Source organism: Odontesthes bonariensis, chromosome 23 (assembly GCF_027942865.1).
Source record: "Odontesthes bonariensis isolate fOdoBon6 chromosome 23, fOdoBon6.hap1, whole genome shotgun sequence".
NCBI lineage: Eukaryota > Metazoa > Chordata > Actinopteri > Atheriniformes > Atherinopsidae > Odontesthes > Odontesthes bonariensis.
Window position 1 is genome coordinate 14,868,128 of NC_134528.1, and position 23,684 is coordinate 14,891,811.

General features: G+C 39.2%; 2 protein-coding genes across 4 annotated transcripts in view; both read left to right on the plus strand.

Moving 5' to 3' along the window:
• Positions 1 to 2,811: 2,811 nt before the first annotated feature.
• LOC142373884 (ras-related protein Rab-5C-like) lies at positions 2,812 to 8,951 on the plus strand. 2 transcript variants are annotated; one of them, XM_075457347.1, is made up of 6 exons: positions 2,812 to 2,968; positions 4,146 to 4,485; positions 5,360 to 5,511; positions 5,762 to 5,884; positions 5,989 to 6,082; positions 7,656 to 8,951. In XM_075457347.1, exons 2-6 carry the CDS (start codon positions 4,317 to 4,319, stop codon positions 7,778 to 7,780), a joined length of 663 nt encoding a protein of 220 aa, XP_075313462.1. In that variant the 5' UTR covers positions 2,812 to 2,968; positions 4,146 to 4,316; the 3' UTR covers positions 7,781 to 8,951. The 2 variants fall into 2 exon arrangements, with proteins under 2 accessions (XP_075313462.1, XP_075313463.1); XM_075457348.1 differs by having other exon boundaries at positions 2,812 to 2,927.
• An 8,577-nt stretch (positions 8,952 to 17,528) lies between these two features.
• LOC142373632 (zinc finger protein 385D-like) overlaps positions 17,529 to 23,684 on the plus strand; it is an 82,835-nt gene continuing 76,679 nt past the window's right edge. For both annotated transcript variants that reach the window (XM_075456967.1, XM_075456968.1), the window contains exon 1: positions 17,529 to 17,683. In XM_075456967.1, coding sequence (XP_075313082.1) covers positions 17,641 to 17,683 — 43 coding nt within the window. In that variant the 5' untranslated portion in view covers positions 17,529 to 17,640. The remainder of the gene's footprint in view (positions 17,684 to 23,684) is intronic.

Sequence of the window (23,684 nt, forward strand, 5' to 3'; positions counted from 1 at the left end):
CAGCTGCACACAAGAACTTAACACAGTGCAAGAAATCTGATAACAAAAGCAGTAAGTAAATGTTAGAAAAAGAGAATTAGAATCAACAGGAGTCAGCTGTTGTGGCTCAGGCATCTGATTACAATTCCTTCTGGTCACCTCCCTTTGGAGTTTTTTCTGGCAGATCTAACTAAGAGGAGACCCCAGGGAGATCCAGAACATGCTGGAGGGATTATGTATCCTTCTGAAGGAGCTGAGGAGGGGGCTGTCTAGCTTTCTCTCTTAGACCTGTTGCCTGGAAAAAATTAAATAAATAAGGGAAAAGAAAATATACATACTTCAAGAAATCTAGACATGAAATACTGTCACGATCGATGGGTTTTGTCATGTTCCATGTTTTAGTGCTGTTCTGTCATTTGACTTATTAAGATTTTGCTGTTTTTTTCTGCAGCTTAAACAGATTTGCTTCCTGTATTAATCTGTACAGCTTGCTCCTTTGTTCGTTCAACTTAGTGCATCTTGCCTTTGCTTCTCCCCAGGTTTTGACACAGATTGACACAAATGCATCTTTTCTTTGTTTTGTTATTGAAATTCTCAGCAAGTCGAATTGTCCATAACAAGCATAAGATACCAGGTACTTGGTACAAGGCCACCTTAGTCCAAAGGTCAGCAATGGACTTTGTAGTTGTATCATTAGGCAGGCATTGGTATGTCTTCGACACCTGGAGGAAGAGAGGGACAGAGCTGTCAACCGATCAGTACCTTGTGGTGAGTTGGATCTAGTAGCTACTGAATTACTGGTTCTGGGTTAAATCACCATGCAACTTATGTTGGAAACCTAACCTGCTCTGGAGAAATACATCTAAATGCGCTGATCAGCATCCTTTTACATTTTTCCTTCCTGCTTTGGCTGTAGCAGCTGTGTTGCTTTTCAGTCTGCCAGAAATATAGGATTTTGATAGCGAAATTATCAAAAAGTAAGAAACCTTGGATTGATTTACAAAGTTGATAACCAGCATCGTAGTGCTGCTTAACAAGATCTCGAGTACGGTCCCCATGTAGGACTAAATGAGCAGTGAGGGGTAACTGGGAACATCTGGTTGATGCGCCTGTCTGACAGATCTTTATAACACACCTCCAGTTTTTCATACAGAAATACAGGTTGAAGACTTGGAATCTGAATTGGCCAAACCTCAGTTGCGGAGGTGGACTCAGGATCTTTGGTCTGAAGGTCACTGGTGCCGGTCGTAGCAGAAGCCAGAGGACCTGCTGGTCAACACCAGTGGTTAGGGAAGCTGTCAAGCTGCAGAAGGAAACCTTTCAGGCTATGTTGGCCTCGGGGGTCACCCGAGGCCAAAAGGTATGCAGGGTCTGAGGTTGAAATCATTCAAAGCTAAAAAAAAAAACACATCCTCTATGTTAGCCCATTGCACCACCATGTGGCAAATAACATTAAAGTCCTTGGACTTTATTCCCCTATTTTGTTTTGTTATTAGTTGTTTTTTATTTGTATTTGTTGCTGTTCTTTGTTTAAATTAGCAGCTGGTGTTGACCTGTGTGATGTGAGAATATTTATCACCAAGTTACACAAAAATACTAGCCTGATAAACCAGCCTAAATGGATTGGATGTCTAATTTAGTCTGGCTCCGATGAATGGATACAACGGAACATTGTTGATGAGCACAACCCGTTGTCTTTCAAACCGTGTCTGTGCCTATAGGCCAACGCTCTGACCCTCTGCCCCGCCCGCGTTGATTCAAAACACATCTCTGCGTTGTGATTGGTTTAGTTGCCATCTGCCAGATTCAGGGCAGTATTTTCAAAATGAAAAGTGGTTCGAAGCCAGACCCAACCGCAGGCAAAACATTTTGCCGTCCAGCAGTTGGCGCTGGTTTTCCAGGCTACAAAAATACATTTCTTCTAAACATTTTCTTTTTCTTTTCTTTTTCAGAATCACAACAGCCATTTCAAGAATGATGGCTTAACTTCTGTACAGAGCGAGCATCAAATAACACAAGCCGCAGTCCTCGTAATAAAAAGTAGAAAATACAGGAGAAATAGAATAAACAAAAATTTGAAACAATGCACTGTAAACTACTGTTATAACAACATTATAAGAAAATAAGATGAATGGTGTCTACACATCCATCTGATCGCTATCTGATATGATGAGAATTTAGAACATTGGAAAAATAAAATTTTAATTATCCAAAAACTAATACAATAATCTGTTAAACCTAAAAAAATGAAGATTTTATCTTGCATAATAAATATCTAGAATATCTATGTTATTAAGAAGAGGCACTGATGATAGGAAAAGGGAAGGAGAATGACTTAAGGTGTAACACCTGATAACAACAGTAAGTGGTTTTAAGTAGAAAAAGGTCATAAATATGTCTTTACACCTTTTTATGGCAGACACTTTTATCCAGAGTGATTTACAGGTAGGCAGGAAGGGAAAGGGGGTCTTGCCTAAGGACCCCTACTGGAGGTAGTTCCTTTCATGCAGGGGATATGAACCCAGGTCACCTACATGGAAGGTGGCAATCTTACCACTACACTATCCAGGTCTTTTTTTTAATCAATTTTTGTCAAATACTATGTATCTGTACGAATTAGACATCCTGTTTTCTTTTGACCGTTCATTAGAGCGTGACAAATAAGAATTAAATTCATTAAAATAAAAGAACGTTACCTTAGGCGTGAACCTAAAAAAAAGAGAGTATTCATGAATACAAAATTTTGTCAATAAAGGTCTGGATATATTCAGGTCTCTGTTCAGCGACTACTCTCCGCTAATTTGATTGGTTGTGGTGTTCCGTCACATGACTAACGAATCCAGGAAGTGTTTTGGTTACACAAAGCGGAAGTGTATACTTTGCTGAACCTAAAAGTGTGTCAGGATAAATAATAAAACGCTTTTTTAAGAGGGCTGAGACGGTCAGAAGTAAGTATCTGTTGCACGGACTGGGTGGATTATCGTTTTTGGTAAGAGCCCCACGATTTTTTTTGCGATTCTCGGTTGTAACATGTCGTGTTAGCAGACAATAGCATTGCTAACTCATCTTAACGTTATTGGAGACTAGCTATAGCTTCTAGGCTAATTTACTGCTGTTGCCGGTTTTCTCCACCCAGACGGTCAAAGTTTACAAAAGTAGGTTGAACAGGTTTTGTCGTCGGTTTGTTTTGAGTTCATGGCTGTTGTGTTTAAGATCAAAATGAACATCTAGGCTTTCTTTATTAAGAGAGTAAGGTTGACGCCATAAAGATGTCAGTCTGAAGCTGGTGAGACATTTAAAAAAAAAAAAAAAAAAAAAAAAAAAACTGTGTATAACGTCAGTTTCCCCTTTTGTTCTCTCAGGTGCGTGCAAACGCTTTGACGTTTGATTAAACAAAGATACTATTCCTGTGTTAGATCCGTCTTTTGAAGACGATGTTGATCTCAGTAGATAGTTGACGTGAAGATATTTGCTTGTATTACATAAACAAACGAGTTTAAATTAACAGGGTTTTTTTCGCCATTTTTGCAGAACTGCGACCAATAAACAACAGTCCAATATAGCAATATAGTCAGCAGTTGTACAAACGTTTATTGATGATTGTTTCCTAATGATCTCAGACAGCGTATTTCTGTACAGTCTGTTATGTTACTCTTTGGTACACATGTATATGATGCCAATGGTTATACAGTTTAATGCCACCATAACAGACTTGCAGATTTTTCAGACTGGCTCAAATTAGCCTAATACTGTAACGCTTACTAGACTTACCTGTCTACTTGACAGAGTAAAATAGATAATCAATCAGTTTTATATAAGAAAACAATCATGGGTCCAGATCTGAGTGAACATCAGAAATGAATTACTTCCAAATTTGGCCATGATTTATAACTTTGAGTAATCCTTCTCACACACAGAGCGGGTTGGGAAATACACTTTTTTCCTGGCATTTTATTGATCCAGATTGATTTGTAAAGAAATCGATTTTGAATAACTGTAACCCTGTTCAGGGGTTCATTACTGTGCAGTCAGTAGTGTCAGACATGGAACTTTTTGGTATTTGACTGTGTGAGCAATAGATCTGCAACATGAACAACTACTTAGAACAAACACAGTGAATATTAAGCATTCAGTGCTCTGATTTTTCATGTTTTTGATTTTTCAAGGGAACCTGCGACACACCACCACTGCCCGCTCACTCTGGTTTTTGGCAACAGGAGTACGATTACCGAACTCGCTTACCATCGGTGCCTGTGTTGCCAAACTCGCCGACTGTGCCTATACATCGCTGACCTTTAGTTTCACACCATCTCATCCACAACAGTCTCTGTCGATCGATGGCTGGGCGTGGTGGTGGAGCAAACAGGCCTAATGGTGCCGCAGCAGCAAACAAAATCTGCCAGTTCAAACTGGTGCTGCTGGGGGAGTCGGCGGTGGGAAAGTCCAGCTTAGTGCTGCGCTTTGTCAAAGGCCAGTTTCACGAATTCCAGGAGAGCACCATTGGAGGTAAGAGACAGAAATGTATTTCTTGACACTTGGGATGACTGAATTTTCCTTTAACGCTCTGCGCATATCAGTGTGTAAATCATGTCTCGTGATGTATAAAAAAATAATTGTTCTTGGTTGTGATGTCATACAAAAAAAGTACTTAATTTTTCTATGACTCATTTAGGGAGATATAAACATGTCTTTCATATTTTTTTTGCAAAATTAGTCAATTTTCAAATGTTGTCTAAAATCAAACAGAGATGCCTGCAAAACATTCCCATTTTACAACAACTTTTTATTGAAATGAATAACTTTTCTGTCAAAGAATCAGTGAAGAGATGAAAGATTTGGAGACGGTGTCGGGTGTTTTTGATTCTCGAGTTCCACCTGGGCTCAAATGTAAGGGCCTGAACTCTGAAGGATCATACCAGGGCTGTAATATTTGGGGACCTGGACCCATTCAGATCGTAGAAATGCCAGACCAAAGCCCATTCTGAAGATACAAACCCAATCTGCAATGATTTTACAGCTGTAAAAATGATTAAAATAAAAAAAAATATGTCCGATGAGCTTTTTCATTTTGTTTTAAAAAAAAAATACGCAATCAGTGCAACATGATCACACCTTCTTTGCACGGCCTGCCTGAAGAAAATTCAACTGTAAGGTCCTTTAATTAGCCTTTTTTAATGGATTAAAAGATCTATGTTTTTTTTAAAAATGATTTTAATCTAATTCCACACTTGTGGTCAATTTTGAAGGTCTTGACAGGCCCAGATGTGATGTGATAAGGTCACGGTGGACTTTGATCCACTCGCTGTAACTCAGGGCCGAACAATAAGATGGAAAAATGCATAATTGTATGCACTGACGTACATTGTTTATTCCTCTTTAGCTGCGTTCCTCACTCAGACTGTCTGTTTGGATGACACCACTGTGAAGTTTGAGATATGGGACACAGCGGGTCAAGAGCGATACCACAGCCTGGCTCCAATGTACTACAGAGGTGCTCAGGCAGCCATCGTGGTCTATGACATCACCAACACAGTAGGTATCACTTGCAGGGCATCAAGTATTGTGAGGAATTCAGAATGTTCTCTAGCAGTAGCTGTTGTGGTGTAAGTTCAGGTGTTTCTAAAATGCTGTTATCTTTCGTGTAAAATCAGACCGGTGCGGCCGGTCAGACTTTAAGAGGTCATGCAGTTAGGTGAAAATGAGCCATTGATGTTGAAAATGGTTGTAGTTTTCGATTCTTTGGGTGAGAACAATACTTATCAACTTTGTTGTGTTTTTTTAGGACACTTTTGTGCGTGCAAAAAACTGGGTGAAGGAGCTGCAAAGACAAGCCAGCCCCAACATAGTGATCGCTCTGGCAGGCAACAAGGCAGACATTGCAAATAAGAGAGCTGTAGATCTTCAGGTATGATAATGCAATATGATCAGCCAAAAATCTGATAGGCACAGCTGTATCTTCAATTTGTTTAGTCATAGTCTGTGTCTGTCCTTTATGTGTAATGGTTACAGGAAGCACAAGCATATGCTGATGACAACAGTCTGCTCTTCATGGAGACCTCAGCCAAGACTGCCATGAATGTCAATGAAATTTTCATGGCTATTGGTAAGTATTCTTGTTTGTCATTCCCCTCCTAACTGCACCCACAGATCTTGGTATTTCAGTAGATAAGTGACAAAACCTTTCCTGACCTGAACACAACAACTGCAGATGGATTAAACAGTTGGGGGACAGCATAAGACCAGTGAAGTACCCCTGGTGTCATGGACAGTACTGAGATAGATATATATATATATATATATATAACTGAAATGTATTTAAGTTACGGTCACACAGTAAATATGGGTTTAGAGCGCAGACGCTTTTCACATCCGAACTGAAAGAAGGGTTCAGAATTTTAGCTCTTAAACATGTAGAGCCGTCTGCATATTTAGATTCCCGGTATGAACTTTGCATTTTCGAAGCTATAGCTGTGAACCCACAGCAAGTTAAACAGGTCAATGAGGAGCTTGGTATCATGAAAAAAGGCCTGGACATCCATGAAAGAAAACAGTGGTGGATGATCACAGGATTCTTTCCATGATAAAGAAGTGAAGAGCGGTCTCCAGGTGGACGAATCGTTATCCAAGTCTACCAAAAAGAGAAGCCTGCACAGGAGCAAAGACAAAGGATTCACCACAAAGGGCTTGAATGTGGTTTACGTCATCAATCTCTGGGTCAGGTGTAATCCTCGAACGGGAAAATAAGCAAACATCTAGCAGCTTGACGGAGAACATAGTGAAACCGCTACAGTCTGCACAGAAAACTCAGCAGAATTTGGTTAAATGTTGGCGAGAGCTCCCTTGATGTTTCCAGAAGGTAATATCATGGGGTGAGATCAATACAGATGAACATCTGCATGCTACCACAAACTAGACCTAAGCCTCAAGAACAGTTCTAAGCTGTTCGGGAGCAGCATTCTCAGGACAGATCAACTTGTAGCATGACAGGAACAAGAAAGAATAAAAAAGTGATGCTGAGTCACTGTTGTTTGTTGATTTTGTGGGAACAGAGAACAAAGGCAGCTGGATTAATTCTGAAGTGTATGTACTGTTGGCAGATGACACGAACCAAGCTGTTTTCAAGGTAAAACGGTGGAATACTCTTCAATTGTTGAATCATTCACCCTGTCTCAACGTGGTTGAGCTGCATTTCACTTGCTGAGGACAAAACGTAAGGCCGAAATAACCGCAAGCAAAGGAGGGCAGTCACAACTGGCAAGGCATCACAAAATGGGAAATCTTTTCATTTGTGATTCTCATGGATTGGACTGGATTACAGTCTATTTTATAGGTATAATCATTTGTAAACTGATTATTTCCTTCATCCCATATGGATGTAAGTAACCTCAAATTAAGTCTTAAGTCTGCACTGCATGCTCATATTTAGTATGTATGCTAACTGCAGCTTCAATAGGCTTTTGTTATGTCTAAGATACCAAAAGTTGTATTAAGGGTTCATTTTTACAGTTTTTTTTACAATTTTTATGTTTTGTTTTTTTTCTTACTTCCGTATTCAGCAAACTGAGGGAGTGACAACTTGTACCGCAGAGTTGTGTTTGAGAAAAGGTGGACAAAAGAATCTGTCGCTTAACATGAGATTATTGCTGAAAATGTGTTACATCTCTGTGGTCCTTCAGCAAAGAAGCTACCAAAGAGCGACCCTCAGACCGCCGCTGGACCAGGGGGGCGGACGAGGACAGGAGTGGATCTACAAGAAGCCAGCCCTCAGGGTCGCAGCAGCCAGTGCTGTGGCGGTCATTAATAAGTACAAAACCATGAACTTAGTGAATGAGCCGTGAACATCAGAACAGCACGTAGCTAAAACCCAGAGAGGCAGGAGAGGGCAGAGCCGCCTGCCTCTCCGGCATTTATCCTGAGATTACAGATGAGATTATCTGGATCCTCTTTGATTAAAGGAACTTTTAAAAAGAATCATAAGCTAGAGGGAGTTCCTAGCATCCCTCATTTATTCCCTTCTGTCTTTCCCCCCATTTCTCTGTCTGTCTTCAGCCTCTGTCTCAGATGATTGAATCCTGTTTGACTTCACTTTTTTGAAGTGTGATGCTGAGGTGTTTTGCCATTGTCTCTGTGTATTTATGGTATATACAGCATACAGTATGTTTCAACACATGATACTGCATGTGTTGAAACATACTGTAGACTTTTCTACTCCTTTCCCTCCACATTGGTCTTTATGGAAGTCACAAGTCGTCATTATTAATGCTTAAATTGCAAACAGCAGTAAAATAAAGCTCTAGTTTGCAGCATTTTGGCCCCATTTGCACCTGGTATTATTATGTGATAACTTATCTGTATAGTTGCATCTTGCTTTGCATTTTCACCTAGTTAAAAATGTGCTCTTGTTATCTGCCTGTACCGATTTCAGATTTGTTAGGTTCGAAACTGCGCATTTGAACATTATTCATTTCTTCATTAGTTTTTGTGAGGGCAGGCTTCATTTGTTGCTAACATTTGCAGCTAGCAGTTAGCCGCAGTTAGGTCGAGAGGACGATTGTGGCCAAAGTGTGCAAACTTAATTTACACCTTGCTGAGTTCCAGTCACAGCGTAAGTCACTACGGGCTGGCTGATGCTGGTCCCCGTGCGTGCATTTACGCCCACGTTTTTCCTTATCGTGCCCTCTCCTCGAGGAGTCCAGACACGGATCACCTTTTTGATTCCACATGGAAAGGAAGCAGTTATTTTTCCTGGATGAGACACAGTTTTAAGGAACAGCTCAAAAACTTTGCCGGTCGAACGGGGGTCGTGATTTGATAGTCTACACATCTGAAGGTGTTTATGAATTGTGAAACGGAATGCAGTTGATTTCATTATTGTGTATTGATAACTGTAACACCAGAGTTGTTTGTCTTTTTTTAAAAGAAATGTGAAATAACTTGTAAATCTACAAAGTAATAAATAACATGCAAGACTCCCTTTGTTTTGGGTTGTTTTGCTGTGTTGGCATTTAAGGAAATTTCCAATGTTTTGTTTTTTGGGGGCATGTGCAGTCCATACTGCACATTTTGACAGTAAATTAATACTATTCTTCAAGCTCCACACTTTAGCATGTTTCATTTGAAACTGAGCAGTAGATATGCTTCCATTTTAGGAAAATCATTATCAAACGGGCAAATCTAGGATCCTTCAAGTCAGATTGTTGTTGCAATCGGTGAAGGCTTCTGGAAAATCTAACGAGCCAGGAGGAATGGTATCCATAAATCCAGACACCACACTTTGAGTGGGAAACACTTTTGGGTTTATTCGTCTGTTGCTGTTCTCTTTTTTTTTTTTTTCAGACTGAAGCGATCAAGGGACCACGCACACAGTTGGCTAGCGGCCTTTATCACACAAAAATTACTTGAAATGACACATAAGCTTGTACGCAACCAACAGACCCAGTTTGGACTCAGGAATCTTTCTTGTTTTTCCCATAAGTTTGTGTTTATGTTGTAAACCTTGAACACAGCCATATTACCTTAGCATATTGAACATACTGCCTTTGAAGTGCCAAATTATTATTATTTTTTTAGATCTCCTGGTTAAAAATGGAACATTTTGATTCAGCTTTTCTCATTGTTTTTTTTTTTAGAACATTCCTCTGAAATCTGGTTCTACTGTCGAAACTTCAAAACAATTTGAGTCCAGTCTAAATGCAGGCAGTACTCTCTGCTAGACACGGGTGAAATGTAGTATAGGCTGTTGTTATCACTCGAGAGAGTCCCATAGATTAGGTGACAAAATGCAGACTTTTACTTGAATTTGGAGGGTTTTGTTTTTGTCTGAAAATGTTTCGGGCCGGATCGACGTGGGCAGAGGGAACTACGGGGCCTCGGGCTGTATTTCGCTCATCTTTACACTAGATGGCAGCATTTGCCAATTCAACAATTTTGATAATCCAGTCTGTATTAAAGTAATTTTTTAGCAGTGCCACAATATTTAAGTGAAGAGATTGAGGAACTACACAAATAGTGATTACATTTGTATTCATCGTTTTGTGTAAAAGGGGACAGCTAAAGTAGATTGATCATGCCAACAGCCACATGGTAAGATAATAAAAAGGCAGCCCTGCAGATGAATGGCACAGTAGTGGAGTGCTTCATTTGTGTTCACCTCATTACCCCGCATCTCATTTTAAAGCAATGTTCTTCTGGGTTAATGCGGCAGTTCATATCTGTGACCTTTTAATAGAGGTGAGTGGAGCTTTTTGAGGTTTGAGATTAGCCGCAGAAATATGCAACTATATAAATATATATATATATATATATATACATACATAATTGACATTAAAGATATTGCATATGTTTTATGTACTCTGGGCTCAAATGCATGCAGTCTGGTTACAATGAAGAGTTTGTGGTGCTATGGAGTTGTTTGGGTCTGTTATTATTTTATTGGTTTGACCACATAACAACAACAGATGTTAGTATTAATGGAATCAGTGGTAGAGTATATTATGGAGGGACATGATCTCAAACATAAATTGAATTAGTAGTTTACATTAACGTTCCAGCCTACGGCACCAATGCATAACAAGTGTTGAGAAAAAAGGAATACATTCTTTTTTCAAAAAGGAGACTCAAATAAAGTAAAACAAATAAATGTGGAAAACATGAGGAAGGTGTGTTCACATATTTAGTTTATTTAGAGATGTCACAGTCACCTCCAGCAAGCGACTCCATGTAATATTCCAGAAATACATGAAACATTGGACATTTTCCCCTTTAACAAATTAGAAATCTTTAAATGTACCATTCTAACATTCAGTGTTACACAGTCTAAATGGCTGTTTTTAACAGATTTGTGTTCCCATTGGTCATGTTACTCTCTCTATGTAGACAGAAAAAACTACAAAACCCATCCACATGTAGGGATTATTAGGTGCTGGCATAAATCCCTCGACTTTCACCAAAGAGGAAAAGGATAGGGTCTCAATAGTTTAATTTTCCCGTTGGAGTTAGTTTCTTTTTCCGTTATGGTGTCCTACCCTAATTTATCATTGATCTCATATTGGTTTTCAGACCAAATGTTTGCTTTTATGGGTCAATCATCAGCAGATTATTCATGGTTTTGGGAATATCTGTGGTGCAAAGTCCTCCATCCATTTTTCTCCTGTCTGGAATTTACCGGTACCTCATATATAATAAAAACTCATGAAAACTAATGAAAAACATTTACATTGAATTTCAGTGATATTGCACAGTGTGACAGGAAGTTAGAGAAAAGCTTTAAGCTACTCAGCAAAGATCACTATCTTATTTTCAATGGGGATTTTCATTTTTCATTAGATTTCTAAGAGAGTCCCATAGAAATTAATGGAATGATTAGCAAATATATGGAAACCTTTGTGGAAAGCAGACTGAAAATAGTTGAGGAAAGGGGTTCAAATAGATCTATCTCTCAACCATTTCTCCATTTTACCCCCTATATTGAAAACTGACAATGTTTTAGTCTGTGGACCAATGTAGGTTTTAGACATTGTATTGTGGATTTGGGTTGTTTGACCTAATTCCGTTATAGCGTTACATGTGTTACAAAATGATTACATCTCTCTTTTTTTAGCATCTCAGATTTTCTTGTAAAAGTCTCTTGTGACCAGAACAATTCAGAGGAAGTTAAAAAGTCATAAACACTTCTAGTACAGAACAAGTGTGCCTTTCTGTCAGTCTATATATGTCATCTCTGCAAAACAAACCAGCCAGCGACCCTAACACTATGGATTTTTAAACCAGTTCATTTTTTCTCAAGTCCTAAAATACAGATGTTCGCCTGAAAGATTCTTTTTTTGTTACCCTCACAGATCCTCAGATGGCTTAAAGACTCACCCTTGATGTAAATGTTAAGATTTTGACTGTGGAAATTGGTGTACACTGTCTTTTATTGTGTCGGGCCTATTTTTGTGATTATGATGGAAGTAAACAATGTTCATTAAATCCATTACAGCGAATTGACTACACACACACACACACATAAAGGCACACAAAGCCTCAGAGATATGGTAGCATTTCTGCCAAAAGCAAGCGGGCGCTCTGTTCACAGTAAATGATTTTTCATTTGTTGAGCTGTCAGTCAAGATGTGTTCTGTCAAAAAAGAAACTCATTTCATGCTTGGCCTCTGTGAATCATAATGGCATCAGAGCTGGACTGAAATCGACTGTATTTAGAGCAAGAGATTTGCACAATAATGGAAATAAGGCCTGAAAATAAATGTATTTTATTTTCGTTTTGTTCCACTGTTTTCTTGTTTGTCTTATTTTCCACTGAAACCGGTAATGTGGCTAAATAGTTGCTGTATGATGATGAGGACGTTCTGAGTACCTTTGGTAAGTGTAAATGTGTGTTTTTGTTTGGCATAGCTAAGTTCCAAGAGAGAAAACACTGGCTCTGATGAATTCTCTCTATCTTCCCAGACAGAGAAAAATGTCATTAAATACCAAGGACATGGGGACACGGTATCAGGACTTCATTCTGTGGAGCAGTTAGAGATTTCTGCTGATAGCCATCGGATGTGTGATGTGGTCCAGTAATTGCCTCTTATCTAAAATTAAACATCTAACTTTGTTGCCTCCGGATGGGAGCCTAGAGAAAAAAGGAACTGCATATGCAACTATTGTTGAGGGTCTAGTCATTTTTTAAATATCTGTCTTAATGTTGCTTTCATTTACCAATCGTAAGCTGAACTAGCTGAACATTCACATTGTCTTAGTAACACATATGTACTGAAGTTTAAAAATGGTAATTTTAGGATACTATAACATTTCTTGGTTGGCAACATTTTCCTGTTGGGATTCCCATTACTTTGGGAGACAAGCATTAAAAAGCATCAAATCCCCAGTTTTTTCAAGTGCTGCATTAGCATGGTTTATCTTTTAACGTAGACAACAGCACAGCTGATGAGGGGGGAGGGAGGAATTTGAAAAAACGTCTGTCCTGGCTTTCAAATAGCACTAACAAATAATGACCCATAAATCCAAAAAAAGCAGTGAAAGGTAACTCTGACAAATTCTACAACAAGTGGCTTTTTTTTCTTACTTTTTATTTCATTCTCTTCAATCTCTGCCCCCTGATTGATGGACCCCCACTCACTCTCTCCTTCTCTTTCCTCTCTTTTTCCTTTTCTGTCTTTTGTCCTCCTTTTTATTTATACTAAGCAGCTTACACATACATGTACATATTACACTTATTATACTTATTCAATTGCTATATATAGATGTCCTTAACTGTTAGTTAAGTAGCACCCCACAATTGTGTATTGTTCTGGAATTGTTGTGAAAAAAAAAAAACACTAGAGGAGGTAGACTGTATGCTTTTTTTTTTTTTAACTCATCAAGATGCACATTATTTTGACTGTATCAATATGTTTGCTCAAACTGACACTGTGGTGATACAATGCTCAATGTAAATGTGACATTGATTTCTATTCATATGTGCCTTTCCTCCCAATAAAAATATAAATCTTACAAAAAGGGAAAAGTTTTTAATGACCCCAGCAGTTGATTTCAATAGCAAAATGTGGCATCTTGTTCCTGAGAGCATTCCTGAGAAAAGCTCAAGTGGATTTACGTGACATTGACCCCGAAGGACAGAGTGTACAAGGCTGTACCCTCGAGGAGCCCATCTTATCTAGAGTACATCATGATCTCATTTTCATCACTCCCTTTACTGAGAGGCCTTGATCATCTTTCAATATCAACTTGAGCCTGGCTATGATGGATTTTTTAAATGCTCCTTAACTCTAAACATGGATGCTACTGTGACACTTTCTACCTGACCACAACTACTTAGTTAGGTGGCCCCGTGCTTAAGACGGGCTCTACGATGTAGATGTAGTCTGTGGTGTTCACCTGACCTCCAAACTCCCAAGAAACCAATCTGATGGCATCTTTGGGGAACAAGCCCGTTCTACAGAGACCCCATCCCACAGCCCAGGGGTCCTAAATGATCTGTTGCCACCATCCTGGTACCAGACACTCAAGGACACTCTCAGATGTTCTTTATCCACGCCCACGTGTCCGAGCTCTTTTCGTGGCCATAATGTTATGGCTGCTCAGTGTAATCTTGTTTTTCTGGACACTACAGAGAGGCAGCAGCTCCAGAACATCATATCACTTGATAACAGGTTTGGCAGAAAATTTCCCTTGATGAATGGCAGCAAAACATTAGAGTGTTGCACCCTTTCAAAAGGATTTTGTGTGTTAATCAGTGCCTCTCTTGTGGCCCATTTTGGCTGAGGTACTGTAATAAAGTTGGCCCATGGTTTTATTTAAGGTGTTAATTTCTTGACACCGTTAAATACAGCACATTCATCCATGGGCCTTAGTCTGAGGTCGACACCTGTGAATAACCCAGCTGTGCTTTACTAAAACACTTACGTCACTTCCTGGTTGGTTAAAAAATGATCATGGTTAGGGCTAAAATACATTCTTTTGGTGACTATTTTACCCCTCACATGCAGTTGCTCTCACAATAATGTAATTATTGACAAATTTACAGTCTGCATGAACAAATGCCGTCTCATTTTATCATTTGAAACTGATGAAATGGTAATAATCATTAAAGTTTACATAGTTCAGAGGTGGAAGATTTGCATGGAACTAATGATAGGATCAGAATAGTCCCTTCCCCACAACCTTTTCACACAAAGTATGAATGTTTGAGGAAAAACACCACGTCCCACTCCAGCTCCCATCAATGACACAAATCAAAATCATCAATCATGGCAGAATCATGACCTCATCACTGAAGTCCTGTGGCTCAAAGTGAGACTATTCTTCTTACTTTCATAGATTTATAGCAGTTTGAAGCAGTCTATTCCAGCTTCTTTCTTTTTTTTCTCTCCAGACCAAGGGCATGAGATAAAAATCACCACCGATCAATTTGAAAGCTTGATTAATAGTTTAATTTTCTTCAAAAAAATTGGCGGAAAAGAGCCCATCTGAACCTCATCAGTCCAGAAGAAATGTCCTTTTCATTTCCTGACATCTGTCACATTGGGCAAAAATAATTATTACTTTCTTAGCCTGTGTTTTTAGATGGCTTAAATGCAATATTTGATATAAACTGATATTACAACTGTTTGTGGATGTTTCATATTCAAATAGTCACATCCTATGAACAATAAGTTACGTACATTTTGTGTGATCAAAATGCTGTTGTACTGGACATACAACTAAACCCACAAACTGTAAAATTTAGTCAAAGGGGGGATATTTTAGTCAAGCTCAAATACTCTTCACTGTTGTGGGTTACTCTGTTCCAAGCCGTGAAGTGCAGTCACTATCCCGCTCCAACTTCCACAATGGTGCCATTCTTCTCTTTTACATACCCACTTCTTTTTTAAACTAGCCACTGTTATTCTTCATGTGGCATCTCATCAAACTTTAAAGTCAAAAGACAAAGTCAGTACATAAAAAGGGAGAAAAGAAGGAGCGTTACCATGGTGACCAGGTTAAACTGAAGTTGTGGCCAGTTTTCTTGATGATTCTGAGTGGAGCAGAATAAAAATGTCCTTTAATGAAAGCACTCAAGATGATGGCAGAGCCGAGAGCTGTTATTAAGTCTGATGCTGGGAGCATGATGATTGGACTCGAGTCTTTGACTTCATATAAATGGAGCTCCCAAATGTTCCCTACACATACTAATCTAACCTTAACAACAGGAGGCTGATTCTACTTTGGTGGAGGCATCCATTCTGCACATAGATGTGTGTGCATTTGTGTTGCTTTCATATCCTCACTGAGAGGTGAAGACATCGGGAGCATTGACACGTTACACCCTTGTCTCTGAATGTATGCACATACAAACACATGTGCTCCTTTATTTTTAGGGCGACTACCTTGTGGCGAGGTCAAAGCAGGGTGCCAAAAGACTTCAATGTGAAGGACATAGCTCAAACTCCAAGTATGTTTCCACCGTGCATCCATCACCGTCTGGCTGACAGCTGATCCAAACACACACCACTAGGCTGGCTGTAGCACACACAGGCATGTGCCTGTGTCACTACTCCCAGATACGTCTGCAGGCATCTGCTTTTGAACATGGCCCAACAATGTTAATGAGGTGGTCTGACGGTTGTGGGATGGGGGAATGGTGGCTGGTGATAGGACGCAAACACAACCTAAAGGTGGAGGGGGAGTGTGACATGTCAGATTGAGACAAGATTGTCCTGTGACCCCTCAAACTATTCATCTTCCAGCTTAAAGCCATTATGTGGTTGGAGGTTTAGTGGACGTGTTTATATACATCCGTTAGCATTATTTTGAGGTCGTATAAATGCCAGTGGTTGTTTTAAAGAGACTGAGTGCATTCAAAAATTTACTTTCACTGTTCTAAATTAACAAATGCTACAACACAGATATATTGTGTACACAGCAGGCAAATGTCAACTATGAGAACTGAACATTGGGAAATCTTTAATTGATTAGTTTATTTATTCAGAGGAATGGACTATTATTCCAGTCTGTTTCACTCCATTCTGTTGTCAATATACAACACAAAATGTATGCCCCAAACAGGTGGAGAGACGTTTGCAAGAAGTGGGCTTTTAAATGCTAACCATTTGCATTATGGGAAATGTAAGACACAATGTATGAGGCGATCGATCCATATTGCAAACTAAAAATTCTACATATCTCAGCCTTTGTTGCCTCACTTTTTAAAATACGTTTCTTCCAAACCACCCAATTGTGGTGCAAGTGCAAAACATAATTTCTTTAATGGTTTGAGTGAACCAAAACCAACCAGACAACTGATACAGTATAAAATGGTATATATTTTGGTTTTATCATAAGTAACATGAGACAACAGTACAAAAATATCCAGTGTTTACAGCATTACTGTCAATACTCATCAAAAATACACATGTGAAAAATCAACACTGAGTAAAGTTTATCAGGTTTCTAAACAACTTATGTACATTTTAACACTGGCTTCAAAATAATGGCCCCTCTTTATCAAATAGGTGGGAAGGCAAAAATAAAAACTCGAATAACTATGGTGATGTTTGCAGCTATGATCTTTTATTGTTTATTTATTTTATATAACACGAATTGTTTGCCTTCTAAAACTATACTTTATTTCATAACATATACACGATGGAGGATGCTGATCTTCTGTTTTATTGTTCTATGTGCATCCTTTGAGGTTTGAAACACAATCTCTGACGCCGTTTTCTTGAAATTTGACGCGTTGAGCTGGATCTTGATAAAAGACATTTTTTCAATTTAATTTTTAATTTTTTTTCCTAATTCTTGGGCTATATTTTGTTTTTAGTGTACAACAACCTCAGGCAATCAATTAGTTATTCAAATAAGAAAAAGCTCGTGGAATACTGCGTTTTCCTCCACATTTCTACTCAACAGCTTTTCAAAGTTTCTGTTCATTTCACCGTTTTTACATGTGAAACAACCTCGCGCGGCGGTCCTTTTCTTTCTCTCTTTCTCTCTCTGTCTCTCTTTTTCTCTCTCATCCCTGTGCGCAGTGATTTGGTATCTCTGTCGCTCAGGCGGCGGCAGTGGCCCAGCGCGCGCACATTACGCGCGTGGTTTATCTTTCCTTGATACGCTCGCTGGACTGAATCGCTTAGCAGGCAGCTGAGCTCGCGCTGTAATCTGTGACAGCTGGAAATGGACATCGGCGACGGAGGAACTGAGCAGCCGTCTCACACAGGTAGGAAAATCATTTCAGTTTTTACATTCCGGGGTTGGCTTTTATCTAAACTGATTTAGGAAACGTCCTGCTGTTTTTCTTTGTCGACTAAGTGTTTCTAGAATGTCTTTGCCATTTGAAAGAAATGCGGCGCTCTCAATATAAACTGCCACGAACGAGAGGGCAACTTTCTACCCTTAATTAAACTCGTCTGGACGACAGAGTATGTAGATATGTGTTGTCACCCTACTTATCTACATACTAATCTTACACATATTCCGCTTGTGTTCCTACACAGCTGTGGATACTTTACAATGAAAATAAAAGTTAACAGATTTATTAGTATATATAGTTAATGCTGAAACTCTCCATGTGTCACCTTTCAGTAGTTTATATATCTTCCCATAGATGTGTGTGTCACCTTGTTATTACTTTGAGTGCTGGCTTGTTGTACTATTCTGCTGCTCGATTCAAGCAAAGGATATAGACTTAAACACCCTACACTGGACACATAACCATGTTCTGCATCCTCTTTAAGTGACCTTGCTCTCCTCTGTCCCCCTCTGCGGCAGCTTCAAACCTAAATGGCTCCAAATGGTGGCCCTCCTTTTCTGCCGAGCACAGCCATTGAAATGTTCCTTCCAACTGCTCTGAAGCAGTCATTTAAGCAGCAAACAAAACATCCTTCATTCATCAAATCTCACATCTCTTACTGCCCACTCCCCAGAGGGATGCTGTAATTTTCACTAGCACTCCTCATGTGTGCGACTGGGAGAGTTTGCTTCTTTTTTTTTTTTTGTGGGATGTGTGATTCTGTTGAGCTTTTAGGTTTGTGTAGAGCTGGGCCACTTCTGAGAGTGGCGAGTGTGACTCGCCACTCTCAGAAGACTGAATCTCTACAGTATATTTCATACAGAGATAAGCTCACAGCACCCTATGTTAAACGTAAATGTAGGAAATGTAATGACACCTCGCAGACTGGTACTTACAGTATATACGAACGGCAAAAAGTAAGAGAGGAGACAGTCGAAGCATCTCTGAATAATTTCAGTGACTAGCAACAAAGGACCTGTGACATCTGGTTATCGCACAGCTCTTAAGAAGGTACAGTAAATTATGGTGCAAGGCCACTCACTGCTTTGAAGAAAAGGTGTGAATATCTTGTAAGCTGGGGGACGAGAGCTGCCTAGAAACAAAACCTGTACTGTTGGGATTCAGGAGTCTGTTTCACAAAGCTGATCTTTGATCAATGATTGAACAGAGTGAAGATCCTCGTACCAAATTTGTGATCAAATCGGCCTCGACTTTCATAATCAAGAAAACGCTTGCCGTTGATCAAACAAATATACCAAACATTGTTTTATTTCCAATCTTCTTTGTTAAAATGCTTAGTCACTCGTCATTATTTAAAGGGATAGTTCGCCTCTTTTGACATGAAGCTGTATGACATCCCATATTAGCAATATCATTTATGAACATTGACTTACCCCCCTGCTGCGTCCTGTGAGCTGAGTTCCAGCCTCGTTTTGGCGTTGACAAAGGTAGTCCGGCTAGTTGGCTGGGGCCACAAAAATAAAGCGTTTTGCTTCTCAAAACAATATGCGTTCAAAACAGTAATACATTTGCATCACAAAATCATTCATCCAGAAAAAGTCAGACCTCACAATCGCTTGGCGCTATTTTCTCTCTCCCTTCCTATCACTACGGGCTGTGTAGACTGTGCAGACCGAGCAGTCCCCTGCTTCTGAGCAGTAAACACCGTAACAGGTGCGGCTATCGTCAGGTGGCAGCACGCATTGATATGAAGGTAGAGAGAAAATAGCGCCAAGCGATTGTGAGGTCTGACTTTTTCTGGATGAATGATTTTGTGATGCAAATTTATTATTCTTTTGAACACATATTATTTTGAGAAGCAAAACGCTTTATTTTTGTGGCCCCAGCCAACTAGCCGGACTACCTTCGTCAACGCCAAAACGAGGCTGGAACTCGGCTCACAGGACGCAGCGGGGGGTAAGTCAATGTTCTTAAATGATATTGCTAATATGGGATGTCATACAGTTTCATGTCAAAAGAGGCGAACTATCCCTTTAATGTTATTGTAAAACTGGGCTAAATAAGATGTTAAAATAAATCTGGCTGCAGGAAACTATTTGATTTTACATTCAGTTGGAAAAACGGCAAACTTCTTAATCAAGAAGACAAACAGCAGATTAATTAAGAATTGATTGAGATAGAAACTATTTGTTATTTTTGGAGCCTCTTGATTAATGAATGATGTTGAAATGAATAAGAGGCAGTTATCTTTTTGTAACTGATGTAGGGTTGTACAGTGGCTTTTGAGTGATTGACTCGATATGTTGCAGGGTACATCCATAGAAGAATAGCACTGCCATACCTCCTTTTTTTATTGCCATTTCTTTAAAAACAACAATGTTAAGAGCCTTCTGCTTCCACTGCCTGTGGGCACAGACTCCTCTCTGCTCAACATTGTTGAAATTCCAAGTTTTGTTCCATATCTTAAAAGTCACTGCAGTCATAAAACTCCCTCTAGTTTCATTATAACAAAGCCAACAGGTCATCTGTTAGTCTTTTGACAAAAGTAAAACCCTAAAACATGGAGGCTTTCATTGCAGTTTGTCTATAGGTTCAATTACTGATTAGTTACAATAAGAAAGAGACAACATATCCACAGATTTGTCCCTCAAAGTTGATGACACCATACAGGGGTTTGAATATAAATTTTTCAGATTTACTTACAAATCCACACATTGATCTTTGTAGCTGTGAGTGTATGGCTTCCCTACCAGCCCAAACATTGGTGATGAAGTGGAGTGACCTGCTTGTCTTCTGGCCCTCTCCCTCTCTGACTTTCTCTCTCTTTTGTACTTTGGCATTTGGCTGCCACCGCCTGCCTCAGTAAAAACCATCAGCTGTGAAATTGAGAATAATCATGTGGAACGAGATTGGGATGGGAACAGCTTGAGATCCAGCCCTTAACTGTCAATGAACTCATGGCTTCTGCTGATAAAGTCCACCAAAGATTGAACAAAACATATTTTTTTCTTTTTTTGGTTGATGTGTTGGCAAAAGATTACTTTTTGTTGATAGGATTTTTTTTTTTGTCTTTCTCGGGTTTATAGTGTCAGGTCGGCAAAAATAAAAACAAAAAGTCTTTTTTTTTTCGAGCTGTGGTTTTCCTGTGTTTTTAATAGAGATTGATGAGGTGTCCCATTGGTACTCACGAATGCTACAGCTGCCATGTGTGTGGCATTCCTAATGCGTTTTATGACTAATGGCTATGACAGCCAGCTGGCACTCAATTCTCTCCGTCTTTATTTGAAGAGCCTCTGGACTGTTGGCAAAGGAAAATGCAATTAAACCAGTAGAATACACAACCATGAAAATTAAATAGTCCCCACATTATTGTTGTACCGAAACTACCCACATAAAAACATAAAACTACACAGCAGTTGTATCATCATGGGTGTTTATATACAAAAAGAATAGGATGAATAGTCATAATAAATGGACGCAGTCAATGTTTGCCAACGAGAAAAGTTTCTCAACTTTGTCAGGAATCCATCAAGGTGATACAAAACCTGTTCCTCCCACCATGTTGGCCCCGCTCTGTTGAATGTTTAGGTTCTACAGTTTGATTGTGAATCTTCATTAACTTCCCTGAAACATGTGTATACTTCAATTTGAAAATATTTCATTGAAGTTTTCTTGGCTATAAGACTTTTAGAACATTGTCAAAGCCAGTTTGAGAGTATCAAACCACCTTAATCTCTTGAACACATTTTGATTTGAAATAATAACTTGGAATGTACTTTGCTTTTGAATCACAGAGATTTATACATTTATTTTCAGATGTGAAGGATCTCTTGACTCAATTATAGATTATTTGGTTTGTAAATAGAAAGAAAAAGTTAGAAATTGATATTGATACTGATATTCCATTGACTTAAAATTCATTCTTTATTTTCAATTTACAAGAAAAATAAAATCAAGATGGCATGGATCAGGAAAAAATGTCAGTCCTAAATTTTGTGACTCTAAAATAGTTTTTAATCTGTGGGAAAATCAACTAAACATATAGGACATTTTTTTTTTTTGTCTGTGACCAGACAAAGGCAACGTTGCTTTAAAAGTTATCTCGTAATTAATCAAATACCAGAATAGGTGCTGATTTGTCTTTACGGCAGCTGGGCAATCAATTACAATTGATAAAAGTCTGGCAGCTCAGTTGAACACTACTCTGCATGTCATCAGAAATATACCACAGAGAGTGCCTGAAAATACACTTGACTGAAAAAGGGGTGTATGATCATGACTGTCAAAGCCACAATGCTGTGGGCTTACATGCACCATGTAGTGCGACACATGGCAGCCATTTTCTGCCTGGATTTTATTTTTGCCGTGGCTGCTTGTTTTTGTGAACACACATTTACTCTGCAGATGTCTTATTGCAGCATGAGAAATGCTACATATGTTTAGAAAAAAAAATTCTGTGGGGCTTATTTTTGAAAAAAAAAAAAAAAGCTCCTTCTAACAGCCGTGGCAATTTGAAATGGACTGTCGATTAAAGCATAAACTCCTGTAATCATCAAAACGACGCCTTTAGGAGCAAATTGTCGGTGGACGCCACCGGTGGACACCTTATCACAATAGACTCGCAACAGATTGCTGTTCCCAGCCTTCCCCCACTGAGTTTCCCTCTCCTCATACGCTACTCTGAAATGGATTTCTGCTTAAGTCGCCCATCAGAAACGTAATGGCTCTCGGGCTGTGCCATTACAAGTCAGATGATGGTCTCCTTCACACGGTGGCTTAAACCTGCCTCTGGACCAATAACTGATCTTTATTTGGCTGCTCAGAGGTGAAAACAGGGTAAAGCCACTTCCTTGACTCTCTGCTGATTCTCCCTAACAGATATCTGTCATGGTGAGAAAACAGTCCCTCAAGATTCTGTGAAATCATCAAGATACTCACAAATGATCAATACAAAACATGTCATGACAACACAAGCTGGTCAATACTTTCATCTGTTTGCAATAAACTTAGAAACCATAAAGCTGCCATTTAGGGAAATTGTCAAATGTTTGATGACACCTACACTAAGTGGTAACAGCTTATATATCATCACGCTGGCAGTATGAATCATCCTCCCTGGTGGAAAAAAAAACAAAACATGAAAGCACTGATTCCGAATTTCCCTTGAGGTGAAACAACTAGACACAGGCTGAAAGGAAAAAACATTCAAATTCAGAGATCCTTTAATGGTGCAAACACAGAGACACTTGTTGTCTTTGTGTAGCAAGCTATTGTTTGAAAAAAGTCTGAATGTAATGCAATATCACCACATAAGGTGGGAATACCTAAGCACCTTGTGTGTTGATATTATGCTACATGATGACAGAACACGGAGTGTTTGATTTCTTAGACTTTTTTGACAGCAAAATGACGTTGTCTCATGTACTGCTGCCACAGTGCCTCCAAATTTATGTCGTTTGGTAAAATTTGCTTGCACATGCATTAAGCGGTCTGTATCACATTTTACTTGTGACTGTCAACACAAACATGCAGACTGATTCATGTCTGCAAACGAAGCCAAATGAAATATAGCAACTTAGATGAATGGTCGCTCTTCGAGTCCCCATCGTGTGGACATAGAGATGCACCGACGCCTTGTGTGGGAAGTTGAATTTTCGTACGCACCATTACCTTTTCATTCTCCTGGGGCTGGATTATAGGTACAGATTCAACACAGCGGGTGAAAGCAGTGTGAAAATGCTTCTCTTTGTGTGTGTATACGTGTGGCATGTACAGATGTGTACACCCACATGCAATATGTGCGTGGCCACAGACAAAATGTCCTTCACAAGGAACACAAACAGAAACAGATTGTGCTGTGTTTAGTTGATTATGCTCCATCTCATAGATTGAAAATGGTTTTAAATTGTAAACTGTAAATTTAATCACGAGACACGATGTATCAAGAAATGGGATCAGGAAATGGGCA

Excerpts from the sequence above, each read along its gene's own strand:
- LOC142373884 (XM_075457347.1), top strand. The coding sequence starts at position 4,317 with ATGGCTGGGCGTGGTGGTGGAGCAAACAGGCCTAATGGTGCCGCAGCA. Across the intron at positions 4,486-5,359 it reads CCAGGAGAGCACCATTGGAG|CTGCGTTCCTCACTCAGACT; the intron begins GTAAGAGACAGA and ends ATTCCTCTTTAG. Across the intron at positions 6,083-7,655 it reads TGAAATTTTCATGGCTATTG|CAAAGAAGCTACCAAAGAGC; the intron begins GTAAGTATTCTT and ends GTGGTCCTTCAG.